The following is a 14,523-nucleotide window of genomic DNA, read 5'->3' as shown; positions in this document are numbered from 1 at the left end:
GAAACTCCATTATGAAGCTTGGTACAGCTAATGACTTGGGCATTAGAGTCAAACTAAACCCAACATACTATTGTGGAATTGCGGGTTTTATTTTTGTAATTTTACCATACTGAGAATTTTTTTCCTGTTTTCGAAAATATTGCTTGGTAAAATGAATGGCGTCAGTGAAAACTACAACTCAGCCCACAAGAAGCAAGCCCTGATGACTATGCTGATGGGAAAATAAAAAATGATGGCTCTCGGGTGAAGGGGAAGAAGAAATGAGCACAAATTTACAGATAGACACGGCCACAAGTGTTGTGCATAGCACACTTGTTTTTACTTGTTTTATTGAGGGTTTTGGTTTTTTTAATGGAAGGCGTAATTCTCATACCACACTCTTCTGAGCCGTGCCGCTACTCTTCCGACATAAGAGGTACGTGCTCTAGCCTTCTGAATTAGGCCTTAGCTTGAGTCTAGCATTACAATTACCCACAAATAGTTTGTTTGGCTATTCAAAACTTGAGCAATACATAAAGCGCATGTGAATCTTGTAGAAGTATCTGAACACGTCCACAACAATGAAGATAAAATACCTGTTGTTTAGTAGAATATTTGAGCATTTAATGTCTCTGTGCAAAAAGTTCTTCTTGTGACAGTAGTCCAAACCTTCCATAAGTTGCCTCATAAAAGACTTAATGTGAAGCTCGTTGAAATGCACTAGTCCCGATTCCAGCAGACCCATCAGGTCATGGTCCATGTACTCAAACACCAGGTAAAACGCACCTTTAGAGGGTGAAAAACGGCACAAGTCAGTGAATGGTAGTATTACAGGCAAATTTCACAAATGGATGAAAAACATCCACAGCTACACACGCCTGACGGGATGAGTTATTGATGAGTGAGGGGGAGATGAGAACCAAATAATGGGGTATATTTTCTGGCACAATTGATCAATGAGCCTGAAGAGCATATCTACAAACCAAAACCATCCCTACAATGACTTGCAGCACAGTGTAATTCTTAAAAAAAAAAAATACTCGTCATACTGGTCACAGACAAGGTGACATGACAATATCCGTGCCTTATTACTACTACACTGCATTCGGACTCCAGCGATGTGCCACTTACAATCAGTTTCATCTGCTGCAGATCTAGCAGTTCTCTGAATGCTGAGCTCTTGTATAACCCCGCCCACACCACTGATAAAGGGAATTTTGTTTACTTACCGTAAATTCCTTTTCTTCTAGCTCCTATTGGGAGACCCAGACAATTGGGTGTATAGCTTCTGCCTCCGGAGGCCACACAAAGTATTACACTTTAAAAAGTGTAACCCCTCCCCTCTGCCTATACACCCTCCCGTGCATCACGGGCCCATCAGTTTTGGTGCAAAAGCAGGAAGGAGGAAACTTATAAATTGGGCTAAGGTAAATTCAATCCGAAGGATGTTCGGAGAACTGAACCATGAACCAAAAGAACAATTCAACATGAACAACATGTGCACACAAAAGAACAACAGCCCGAAGGGAACAGGGGCGGGTGCTGGGTCTCCCAATAGGAGCTAGAAGAAAAGGAATTTACGGTAAGTAAACAAAATTCCCTTCTTTGTCGCTCCATTGGGAGACCCAGACAATTGGGACGTCCAAAAGCAGTCCCTGGGTGGGTAAAAGAATACCTCGATAAAAAGAGCCGAAAACGGCCCCCTCTTACAGGTGGGCAACCGCCGCCTGAAGGACTCGCCTACCTAGGCTGGCATCTGCCGAAGCATAGGTATGCACCCGATAGTGTTTCGTGAAAGTGTGCAGACTAGACCAGGTAGCCGCCTGACACACCTGCTGAGCCGTAGCCTGGTGCCGCAATGCCCAGGACGCACCCACGGCTCTGGTAGAATGGGCTTTCAGCCCTGAAGGAACCGGAAGCCCAGAAGAACGGTAGGCTTCAAGAATCGGTTCCTTGATCCACCGAGCCAAGGTTGACTTGGACGCCTGCGACCCTTTACGCTGGCCAGCGACAAGGACAAAGAGCGCATCTGAACGGCGCAGGGGCGCCGTGCGAGACACGTAGAGCCGGACTGCTCTCACTAGATCTAACAAGTGCAAATCCTTTTCACATTGGTGAACTGGATGAGGGCAAAATGAAGGTAAGGAAATATCCTGATTGAGATGAAACGGGGATACCACCTTAGGGAGGAATTCCGGGACCGGACGCAGAACCACCTTATCCTGGTGAAAAACCAGGAAGGGGGCTTTGCATGACAACGCTGCTAGCTCCGACACTCTACGGAGCGACGTAACCGCCACTAGAAAAGCCACCTTCTGCGAAAGACGTGATAGAGAGACATCCCGCAGCGGCTCGAAGGGTGGTTTCTGAAGAGCCCTCAGCACTCTGTTAAGATCCCAAGGTTCCATAGATCTTGGCGGACGTTGGTTTCCTGGCCTGTCTCATAGTGGCAATGACATCTTGAGATAACCCTGAGGACGCTAGGATCCAGGACTCAATGGCCACACAGTCAGGTTGAGGGCCGCAGAATTCAGATGGAAAAATGGCCCTTGAGACAGCAAGTCTGGTCGGTCTGGGAGTGCCCACGGTTGACCGACTGTGAGGTGCCACAGATCCGGGTACCACGACCTCCTCGGCCAGTCTGGAGCGACGAGGATGGCGCGGCGGCAGTCGGACCTGATCTTGCGTAACACTCTGGGCAGCATTGCCAGAGGAGGAAACACATAAGGGAGTCGAAACTGCGACCAATCCTGAACTAATGCGTCCGCCGCCAGAGCTCTGTGATCTTGAGACCGTGCCATGAATGCCGGGACTTTGTTGTTGTGCCGAGACGCCATGAGATCGACGTCCGGCGTTCCCCAGCGGCAACAGATCTCTTGAAACACGTCCGGGTGAAGAGACCATTCCCCTGCGTCCATGCCCTGGCGACTGAGGAAGTCTGCTTCCCAGTTTTCTACGCCCGGGATGTGAACTGCGGAGATGGTGGATGCTGTGGCCTCCGCCCACAGCAGAATCCGCCGAACTTCCTGGAAGGCTTGACGGCTGCGCGTGCCGCCCTGGTGGTTGATGTACGCGACCGCCGTGGCGTTGTCCGACTGTATGCGGATCTGCCTGCCCTCCAGCCAGCGATGAAACGCCTTCAGGGCCAGATACACTGCCCTTATTTCCAGAACATTGATCTGAAGGGAGGACTCTGTCGGAGTCCAGGTTCCCTGAGCCCTGTGGTGGAGAAAAACCGCTCCCCACCCTGACAGACTCGCATCCGTCGTGACCACAGCCCAGGATGGGGGCAGGAAGGATCTTCCCTTCGACAGAGAAGTGGGAAGGAGCCACCACTGAAGAGAGGTTTTGGCTGCCAGGGAAAGAGAGACGTTCCTTGTCCAGGGACGTCGACCTCCTGTCCCATTTGCGGAGAATGTCCCATTGGAGTGGACGCAGATGAAACTGCGCAAAGGGGGCTGCCTCCATTGCTGCCACCATCTTCCCCAGGAAGTGCATGAGGCGCCTCAAGGGGTGTGACTGGGCCCCCTGTCTGCAGCGAACGCTGTTTGTCCAGCGGTAGCTTGACTATCGCTGAGAGAGTATGAAACTCCATCCCGAGGTAAGTCAGTGACTGGGTCGGTGTCAGCTTTGACTTTGGGAAATTGATGAGCCACCCGAATCTCTGGAGAGTCTCCAGAGCCACGGTCAGGCTGTGTTGACATGCCATCCGGGAGGGTGCCTTGACTAGGAGATCGTCTAAGTAAGGGACCACCGAGTGGCCCTGAGAGTGTAGGACCGCCACAACGGATGCCATGACCTTGGTGAAGACCCGTGGGGCTGTCGCCAGGCCGAACGGCAGTGCCACAAACTGAAGGTGTTCGTCCCCGATGGCGAAACGCAGGAAGCGTTGATGCTCTGGTGCGATCGGCACATGGCGATACGCATCCCTGATGTCGATTGATGCTAGGAAGTCTCCTTGGGACATCGAAGCGATGACCGAGCGGAGAGATTCCATGCGAAACCGTCTGGTTCTCACATGTCTGTTGAGCAGTTTGAGGTCCAGAACGGGACGGAATGATCCGTCCTTTTTTGGCACCACGAACAAGTTGGAGTAAAACCCGCGACCACGTTCCTGAAGGGGAACGGGGATCACAACTCCTGTCTTCAGAGTGTTCACCGCCTGAAAAAGTGCCTCGGCTCGCTCGGGGGGCGGAGATGTTCTGAAGAAACGAGTCGGGGGACGAGAGCTGAACTCTATCCTGTAACCGTGAGACAGAATGTCTGTCACCCATCGGTCTTGGACATTTCGCCACCAGGCGTCGCAAAAGCGGGAGAGCCTGCCACCGACCGAGGATGCGGTTTGGGGAGGCCGAAAGTCATGAGGATGCCGCCTTGGAGACGGTGCCTCCGGCGGCCTTTGGCGGACGTGACTTAGACCGCCATGAATAAGAGTTCCTCTGGCCCTTCTGTGGCCTGTTGGACGAAGAAGGTTGGGACCTGGCTGAGGGTCGAAAGGACCGAAACCTAGATTGAATTTTCCGTTGCTGAGGTCTGTTTGGCTTGGACTGGGGTAAGGACGAGTCCTTTCCCTTGGATTTCTTAATAATTTCATCCAAATCGCTCGCCAAACAAATCGGTCGCCGGAAAATGGCAAACCGGTTAAGAACCTCTTGGAAGCAGAGTCTGCCTTCCATTCGCGTAGCCACATGGCCCTGCGGACTGCCACCGAATTGGCGGACGCTACCGCTGTACGGCTAGCAGAGTCCAGGACGGCATTCATGGCGTAGGATGAAAATACCGACGCCTGAGAAGTCAAGGACGCAACTTGCGGAGCAGAGGTACGTGTGACCGCATTAATCTCAGACAGACAAGCTGAGATAGCTTGTAGTGCCCACACGGCTGCGAAGGCCGGGGCAAAAGACGCACCTGTGGCTTCATAGATGGATTTCATCAGGAGCTCTATCTGCCTGTCAGTGGCATCCTTGAGCGATGAACCATCTGCCACTGAAACTACGGATCTAGCCGCCAATCTAGAGACTGGCGGATCCACCTTGGGACATTGAGCCCAACCCTTAACTACGTCAGAGGGGAAGGGGTAACGTGTGTCATTAAGGCGCTTATTAAAGCGTTTGTCCGGAAATGCTCTGTGCTTCTGGACAGCCTCTCTGAAGTTAGAGTGATCGAAAAACGCACTCCGTGTACGTTTGGGAAACCTAAACTGGTGCTTTTCCTGCTGCGAATCCGACTCCTCTATAAGTGGAGTTGGGGGAGAGAGATCTAGCACCTGGTTGATGGGCGCTATAAGGTCATTTACTATGGCGTCCCCTTCAGGTGTATCAAGATTGAGAGCAACGTCAGGTTCAGAGCCCTGAGCTGCGACGTCCGCTTCATCCTCCAGAGAGTCATCAAGCTGAGACCCCGAACAGCGTGATGAAGTCGGGGAAGATTCCCAGCGAGCCCGCTTAGCCGGTCTGGGACTGCGGTCCGTGCCGGAGTCCTCCCCGTGAGACATAGGGGCCGCCCCAGGAGCACGCTGCGGCGCAGCCCGAGAGGGCCCTGGGGGCGATGATCCTACAGTGCCCGGGGCCTGTGTAAGGACCGGTCTGGACTGCAAGGCTTCTAGTATCTTAGCAGACCATCTGTCCATAGACTGAGCCATGGATTGTGAAAGTGACTCAGAGAGTTTCTCAGCCAAAACTGCAAACTCTGTCCCTGTCACCTGGATAGGGGCAGCTGGCGGTTCTACCTGAGCCGAGGGTCCCACCAGTGCCCGAGGCTCCGGCTGAGCTAGTGCAACAGGGGCCGAGCATTGCTCACAGTGAGGGTAGGTGGAACCTGCAGGTAACATAGCCGCACAAGAGGTACAGGTTGCAAAATAACCCTGTGTCTTGGCACCCTTGCTCCTTGTGAACGACATGCTGTTGTGTCCTAGGAGAGTGATCACTGAGGGTATATAGCCAGCAAAAACAATGCGGCCGAACAGAGAAAATGTATACAGATATCTCTATAAATATATACACTTCGGCACCCCAGGGGGACCAGCACCGGTGACCGGTGTGGCTTACCGACCGCCCAAGCGGTTGTGTGACCACCAGATTCCCTGCCTTGGGCCTCCCAGAGCTGCAGAGCTCGTTCCTGAAATCCTCCACCGGCAGAATGATGTAAAAATGGCTGCCGGAGCTCTCAGGGGAGGAGGGGGCCGTGGGCGGCGACTAATAAAGTGCGGGAATCTGGTGCCCCACAGTGATCAGTGAGGGGGGGAGGAGGACACCTAAAGTATGCTCCAGCCCTCACTGTCGACGTCAAGTCGACCGTCCCGCCCTTACCCCTGACTGGCAGGCCCAGGGGCGGGAGTTATGGTACTAGGCCGCAGAAGCCGGGGACTAAATTTAATACCGCGGCCGACAAACAGGCCCGGTCGGCGCGGTAGTCCCGGCCGTCATAAAAATACAGCAGCCGCTGCGGTGTCAGTGACACGAGCGCTCCATACACCGTCCCCAAGGGGACACAGAGTACCTTCTGGATGCAGGGCCTGTCCCTGATGATATCAAGTCTCCTGTCCGGCAGATTCCCACAGGGGCTGCGGAGGGAGCCCGGTCCCAGTGCCTGGATGACCGGATAGGATCCCACTTCTCCCAGCCTCTAAGGGATGGGGAATGAAAACGGCATGTGGCTCCAGCCTCTGTACCCGCAATGGGTACCTCAACCTTAACAGCACCGCCGACTTAGTGGGGTGAGAAGGGAGCATGCCGGGGGCCCTGGGGCCCTCTTTTCTTCCATCCGATATAATCAGCAGCTGCTGCTGACTAAAATGTGGAGCTTGTGTGCATGTGTGCCTCCTTCAACACAAAGCATAAAACTGATGGGCCCGTGATGCACGGGAGGGTGTATAGGCAGAGGGGAGGGGTTACACTTTTTAAAGTGTAATACTTTGTGTGGCCTCCGGAGGCAGAAGCTATACACCCAATTGTCTGGGTCTCCCAATGGAGCGACAAAGAAAGGTAGTTTTCAGTGTACACTGTCAATAGCTTAAAAGTTACCAGTGGTGTGGGGAGGGTTACACCGTGCTCACGAATATGACGGACTATACGGCAGGAGACAATGAGTCTTCTACTGATTATGTACGGTTGATAAAACGGAATTTTATGAAACTACAGCAAGCAGCCCAGTAAATAATACATCACTAGAATCAGTCTGTCGATACATCATTATGCTCTCAGATTTATTAGCAAAAACCTGCTGACAGATTCCTTTTATTGCGGAGTATATTTTCTTCACTCTACCAAGTCATTATATGAACATTGTGGAATTATATCAACTTTTAAAGGACTACTTCAAATATGTGCTAAAGAGACCAAACCTTTATCTTTCTTGAAGTCCACGGCATCCTCTTTGTCTGTGACTATCTCCTTCATGTTAATAATGCTCTGGTGTGTGAGCTGCCGAAGAATCTTAATTTCACGTATAGCGGTGATGGGGAAACCTTCTTTCTCATTGTCCAGGCGTACTTTCTTTAAAGCCACCATTTCTCCTGCACACAAAAAAACCAAATCTAGGCATTAATAACAGAGACCATGTTGGAGACCTCAATAACCAGAATATATTCAGAAGCAGTCCCGATAATAAATGGTGGCACTATTGCTAGACAGGTACAAGAACATATACACGAGCAAGATTATCAGCGAGATGCAGATTGATCATATTAAACTCTTAAGGACCCAAAAATTTTAGGTTTTTTTTTATTTATATTTTTGTTTTTTCCTTCCCTTGTTACATAGGTTGAAAAAAGCCCTGATCCATCTAGTTCAACCTTCCTCCACCTTGCCATTAAGTCATTTATAACAATGTTGTGTACTGAGGAAATCATCCAGCCCTTTTTTATAAAAGCCGTTATAGTATCTGCCATTACTGCCTCTTGTGGTAGGGCATTCCACAGTCTGACTGCTCTAACTGTAAAGAACCCTTTCCTATTTAGCTGCCGGAGTCGCTTTTCTTCCACTCGCAGTGTATGTCCCCTGGTCCTTAGTATCATCTTTGGAAGAAATAAGTCATGTGCCAGTCCTTTATATTGACCACACATGTATTTATACATATAAAGGTTATATGCCCACGTTGCGTTGTACCTGCAGAAATTTCTGCAGTGATTTGAACAGCACATGTGCGCTTCAAGTCGCTGCAGAAACAACGTAAGGAAAAGCCGATTTCATGCGCTCTGCATGTAGCCTCTCCCATAGACAGCAGGGGCTGCATCCAAAGCCGCACGAAAGTAGTAATATGTTGCTTTTTAGAAGGCAGCGATTTGGCAGCATGCAAATCGCTGCGTTCTAAAACGCAACGTGGGCATGGATTATGCACAATCTGCATAGATTGTGCTGGGGACGCAGGACGAATGCAGTTACGCTGCGGTGCAGATCGCAGCATAACTGTATGCAATACGCACACGTGGACACATAGCCTAAATGAGATCTCCTCTGAGATGTCTTTTTTTCTAAGCTAAACATATCTAACTTTTTCAACCTGTCATACAGGAGGCCTTCCATCCCTTGTAGTAGTCTAGTTGCCCGCCTTTGAACTGACTCAAACTTCTGAATGTCCTTTTTAAAATGTAAAGCCCAAAACTGGATCCCATATTCCAGATGTGACCTTACAAGTGATTTATAGAGGGGTAACAATATGTTGGGATCACGGGATCTAATCTCTCTTTTTATACACCCTAAAATCTTGTTTGTCCCCTAAAATCCCCTACTGTGTCACACTGAAAGACCTAGGCCCAGATTCATCAAGCCAGACTTTTTTCACGGCTCCTCATTTATCTGCACCCCAGATATAAATAAGACAATTAATATCAATCTTTTGCATGGAGAAATAAAAAAATTTCGTTCATAGTCGATGCATGAGAACCCTCAACAGTGTAATGGCAGGTGGAACAAAGTTAGTTCACGTAAAGACTACACAAGCTCCTATCACTAATTAAAACTTACGTTGGAAGCCCAGATTCCCTCCAACCAAGCATCACACACTTTCTATACATCCCATCCACCTCCCACCCAGTGTCACACTTGCTATGACGTCACTTTCTATACATCCCATCCACCTCCCACCCAGTGTCACACTTTCTATAGGGTCCCTCCACCCCCCAGCTGCTGTCACACACTTGCTATGGTGTCTTGATATCATCTACCCCTTATAACACCGTTGGTTGATAAATAGTTATTATGGTGCACTTTGTCATGTACTCGTTATGTCTCCAGCTGCTGTTATATACCTCTTATGGCACTTCTGAGTGTTACATATTTCCATGGCCACTATAGTGGTACATAGTGGTACATACTTACCTGTTGGGGGAAAGTTGGGGGTGCGTCTTATGGTCTGACTGTGGCTGCGGGGAATGAGGGTGCTGCAGTGGAGCGGGTCATCGGGGGCACGAGCAGGCTACTATAGCAGCCTGCCGTGACCACGTGTGCCCGCGCATTACATATGCACGCCCATCCTCCCGCCCATTTCTCAGCGCAGAAGCCGGCGCTGACAGGTGGGCGGGAGGACGAGCGGGGATGCGCGCATAGTAAAGAGCCGGTCCACATGATCACCCCTGGCAATTACAGCCTGGAGTGATCATGTGCGGCTGTATTCACTGCCCCCCGCACATCATTATCAGCGCGGGGTGCAGTGAATCAGTACACTAACCCGTCCCCGTGTGTGGAGCCGTTCCCCTGCAGCACGCGATGTCTTCCTGTCTGTGCCGGTCAGCTGATCTGTGCTGATCAGCTGATCGGCACAGACAGGAAGACATCGCGTGCTGCAGGGGAACGGCTCCACACACGCAGGTCAGCGGCGCAGAGAGGAAGATGATCGGTGCTGGAGGGAGTGAGGAAAAGGTGAGTATAAACGTTTGTTTTTTTTTCTCTGTGCTATAGGATACAGGCCATATACCAGGATGGTATATGAGCACGATGGGGGCATATAGCAGGATGGGAGTATATGAGCAGGCAGGATGGGGGTATATGAACAGGATGGGGGGTATATGAACAGGATGGATGGGGGGTATATGAACAGGATGGATGGGGGGTATATGAACAGGATGGATGGGGGGTATATGAACAGGATGGATGGGGGGTATATGAACAGGATGGATGGGGGGTATATGAACAGGATGGATGGGGGGTATATGAACAGGATGGATGGGGGTATATGAACAGGATGGGGGGTATATGAATAGGATGGGAGTATATGAGCAGGATGGATGGGGGGGTATATGAACCGGATGGGGGGTATATGAACCGGATGGGGGGTATATGAACAGGATGGGGGCTATATGAACAGGATGGATGGGGGCTATATGAACAGGATGGGGGTATATGAACAGGGTGGGGGTATATGAACAGGGTGGGGGTATATGAACAGGATGGGGTATATGAACAGGATGGGGTATATGAACAGGATGGGGTATATGAACAGGATGGGGTATATGAACAGGATGGGGTATATGAACAGGATGGGGTATATGAACAGGATGGGGTATATGAATAGGATGGGGGAATATGAGCAGGATGCTGGTATATAAGCAGGATGGGGGTTTATAGCAGGATCATATACAAGGCAGGAGGATCATTACCAGGATGGGGCACCTTAGTAGAGAATTTGGGGACATTACCCCCATAACAGTGTCAGCAGCAGATCCTCGCCCCATAACAGTGTGTCATGACCAAATTTTTTTGCTTAAAGTTTTATTTTCCTATTTTCCTCCTCTAAAACCAGGGTGTGTCTTATAGTCCGGTGCGTCTTATAGTCCGAAAAATACGGTAGTATGGCACCCCCTGCTGTTACATGCTTGTGCACACACACACACACACTTCTAGAATTAGTTACTATATTATATATAAAAAAAAAATGAATTGTATAATTGATTTACAAGATATTTACTAATTTATTTTGTTTATATGATGGCAAATTTGTTATTTTTTACTTTTTTTGTTTACAGAACAACAGGTTCAACAATGCTTACTAACCCATTTTCCTGTAATAGTTAAGTGGGTGTGTATCATTACCTAGTCATGATTCATGTGTGCATTTATCTGTGTATCTTCTAATCTTTCACTTGCATTCATTGTAAACTATATTTAGTAATGATGGGTGAGCAGTAAGGTGCTCGATTCTGGAATTGGTGAGTGATAACTATGATGCTAGAGTGCGCGGTCCTCGAGTCAAGCAGGTCAGACGGGCCCTACTCGAGTAATGACTATATAATGGAAGTCACTGATTGGGCATTTCGGCTCTCCGGCCACATGCAGCCAGTCATAAACGGAGCATTTTGGGGGTAAATGAGGGCTGGCTTGGGGGTTTTTTTTGGACACACTACATCCAAAAATGTTTTAAACCCCAGTGAGAGCCAGAGACTGTGAATCTCTCACTGGGGTGCCGGCTCCCATCATTCAGAGAAGCATGCCAGTGCTTTGTGGTCGTTCTTTCATGAATAACACATCAGAACACCGAGAGTACCCTGATGCTCGCTTGAGTACCGAGCAGTGCTCAGCATGCTCGACGAGCCTTAATCTTTACCACTGACTAAGAACCAGTTCAGTATTGGATTTTAATCTGATGAAATAAGGGATTACATTTTTTATTTTTTTTTTTATTTTTCAACATGAACTCCTCAGTATGAATGGATTGGTTCCCCCTCATCAGGACTGGTGATTTTCTCTCCAGCCACAGCTCTTCATGAATCTGGAGTGTCTGATGAGTCTTACTTCAGTCAGGGACTGGCGTCAGATTTCTGGTGTATGGACTGTCACAGCTCCTCATGAATTATACAAAGCTGCAGCCAAAAGTTGCAAAGTTTGAAGCAACTCCATAGCACCAAAGGTTTGTGACTGTTCAAAGCTTTTACAAAGAAGGGAATTTTGTTACTTACCGTAAATTCCTTTTCTTCTAGCTCTTATTGGGAGACCCAGACGATTGGGGTATAGCTACTGCCTCCGGAGGCCACACAAAGCACTACACTAAAAAGTGCAAGGCCCCTCCCCTTCTGGCTATACCCCCCCGTGGTATCACGGGTTCTCCAGTTTTAGTGCCAAAGCAAGAAGGAGGAAAGCCAATAACTGGTTTAAACAAATTAACTCCGAGTAACATCGGAGAACTGAAAAACCGTTCAACATGAACAACATGTGTACCCGCAAACAACCAAAACATCCCGAAGGACAACAGGGCGGGTGCTGGGTCTCCCAATAAGAGCTAGAAGAAAAGGAATTTACGGTAAGTAACAAAATTCCCTTCTTCTTCAGCGCTCTATTGGGAGACCCAGACGATTGGGACGTCCAAAAGCTGTCCCTGGGTGGGTAAAGGAATACCTCATGTTAGGGCTGCAAAACAGCCCTCCCCTACGGGGGTGTCACTGCCGCCTGCAGGACTCTTCTACCTAAGCTGGCATCCGCCGAAGCATAGGTATGCACCTGATAATGCTTGGAGAAAGTGTGCAGACTGGACCAGGTAGCTGCCTGGTACACTTGTTGAGCCGAAGCCTGGTGTCGTAATGCCCAGGACGCACCCACGGCTCTGGTTGAGTGGGCTTTTAGCCCTGAAGGAACCGGAAGCCCCGCAGAACGGTAGGCCTCTAGAATTGGTTCTTTGATCCATCGAGCCAGGGTGGCTTTAGAAGCCTGCAACCCCTTGCGCGGACCAGCGACAAGGACAAAAAGTGCATCGGAACGGCGCATGGGCGCCGTGCGGGAAATGTAGAGTCTGAGTGCTCTCACCAGATCTAACAAACGTAAGTCCTTTTCATACCGGTGAACCGGATGAGGACAAAAGGAAGGCAAGGATATATCCTGATTAAGATGAAATGAGGATACGACCTTAGGGAGAAACTCCGGAATGGGGCGCAGCACTACCTTGTCCTGGTGGAACACCAGGAAGGGAGCCTTGGATGACAGAGCTGCCAGCTCAGACACTCGCCGAAGCGATGTGATCGCAACGAGAAACGCCACCTTCTGTGACAGGCGAGAAAGGAAACTTCCTTCAGAGGCTCGAAAGGCGGCTTCTGGAGAGCAACTAATACCCTGTTGAGATCCCATGGATCTAACGGCCGCTTGTACGGGGGTACGATATGACAGACCCCCTGTAGGAACGTGCGCACCTTAGAAAGACGTGCTAGACGCTTCTGAAAAAAACACGGATAGTGCCGAGACTTCCCCCTTAAGGAAGCCGAGCGACAAGCCCTTTTCTAACCCCGATTGCAGGAAGGAAAGAAAAGTAGGCAATGCAAATGGCCAGGGAGACACTCCCTGAGCCGAGCACCAGGTTAAGAAAATCTTCCACGTTCTGTGGTAGATCTTAGCAGAGGTGGACTTCCTAGCCTGTTTCATGGTGGCAACGACCCCTTGGGATAATCCTGAAGACGCTAGGATCCAGGACTCAATGGCCACACAGTCAGGTTCAGGGCCGCAGAATTCCGATGGAAAAACGGCCCTTGGGACAGTAAGTCTGGCCAGCCTGGTAGTGACCACGGTCGGCCGACCGTGAGATGCCACAGGTCCGGGTACCACGATCTCCTCGGCCAGTCTGGGGCGACGAGTATGACGCGGCTGCAATCGGATCTGATTTTTTGCGCAGTACTCTGGGCAAGAGTGCCAGAGGTGGAAACACATATGTGAGCCGGAACTGCGACCAATCTTGCACTAAGGCGTCTGCCGCCAGAGCTCTGTGATCGCGCGATCGTGCCATAAATGCCGGGACCTTGTAGTTGTGCCGAGACGCCATTAAGTCGACGTCCGGCACCCCCCAGCGGCGACAGATTTCCTGAAACACGTCCGGGTGAAGGGACCATTCCCCTGCGTCCATACCCTGGCGACTGAGGAAGTCTGCTTCCCAGTTTTCTACGCCCGGGATGTGAACTGCGGATATGGTGGATGCTGTGTCCTCCACCCACATGAGGATTCGCCGGACTTCCTGGAAGGCTTGCCGACTGCGCATCCCTCCTTGGTGGTTGATGTATGCCACCGCTGTGGAGTTGTCCAACTGGATTCGGATCTGCTCTCTTTCTAGCCACTGCTGGAAAGCTAGTAGGGTAAGATACCCTGCCCCGATTTCCAGAACATTGATCTGAAGGGTGGACTCCTGCTGAGTCCACGTCCCCTGAGCCCTGTGGCGGAGACAAACTGCTCCCCACCCCGACAGACTCGTATCTGTCGTGACCACTGCCCAGGATGGGGGTAGGAAGGATCTTCACTGTGACAATGAGGTGGGAATAAGCCACCATTGCAGAGAGTCCTTGGCCGTCTGGGAAAGGGAGACTTTCCTGTCCAGGGAGGTTGACTGCCCGTCCCATTGGCGGAGAATGTCCCCTTGCAGTTGGCGCAGATGAAACTGCGCAAAGGGAACTGCCTCCATGGCTGCCACCATCTTCCCTAGGAAGTGCATGAGGCGCCTTAAGGGGTGCGACTGGCCTTGAAGGAGAGACTGCACCTCTGTTTGCAGTGAACGCTGCTTGTTCAGCGGAAGCTTCACTATCGCTGATAGCGTGTGAACTCCATGCCTAGATACGTTAGTGATTGAGTCGGTGACCGATTT

At 50.3% G+C, this 14,523-nt stretch overlaps 1 protein-coding gene across 1 annotated transcript in view; it reads right to left on the bottom strand.

Annotated features, from left to right (window-relative positions):
- Positions 1–14,523, bottom strand: part of CDK13 (cyclin dependent kinase 13) — a 116,302-nt gene that overhangs the window by 41,366 nt on the left and 60,413 nt on the right. Inside the window, exons 5-6 of the mRNA XM_075315138.1 lie at positions 7,322–7,492; positions 576–765 (exon numbers count right to left, since the gene is read on the bottom strand). Of these exons, the coding sequence (XP_075171253.1) occupies positions 576–765; positions 7,322–7,492 (361 nt within the window). The remainder of the gene's footprint in view (positions 1–575; positions 766–7,321; positions 7,493–14,523) is intronic.

The sequence above is a fragment of the Anomaloglossus baeobatrachus genome, chromosome 6, assembly GCF_048569485.1.
Source record: "Anomaloglossus baeobatrachus isolate aAnoBae1 chromosome 6, aAnoBae1.hap1, whole genome shotgun sequence".
NCBI lineage: Eukaryota > Metazoa > Chordata > Amphibia > Anura > Aromobatidae > Anomaloglossus > Anomaloglossus baeobatrachus.
This window is presented reverse-complemented; position numbering and strand designations above follow the sequence as displayed.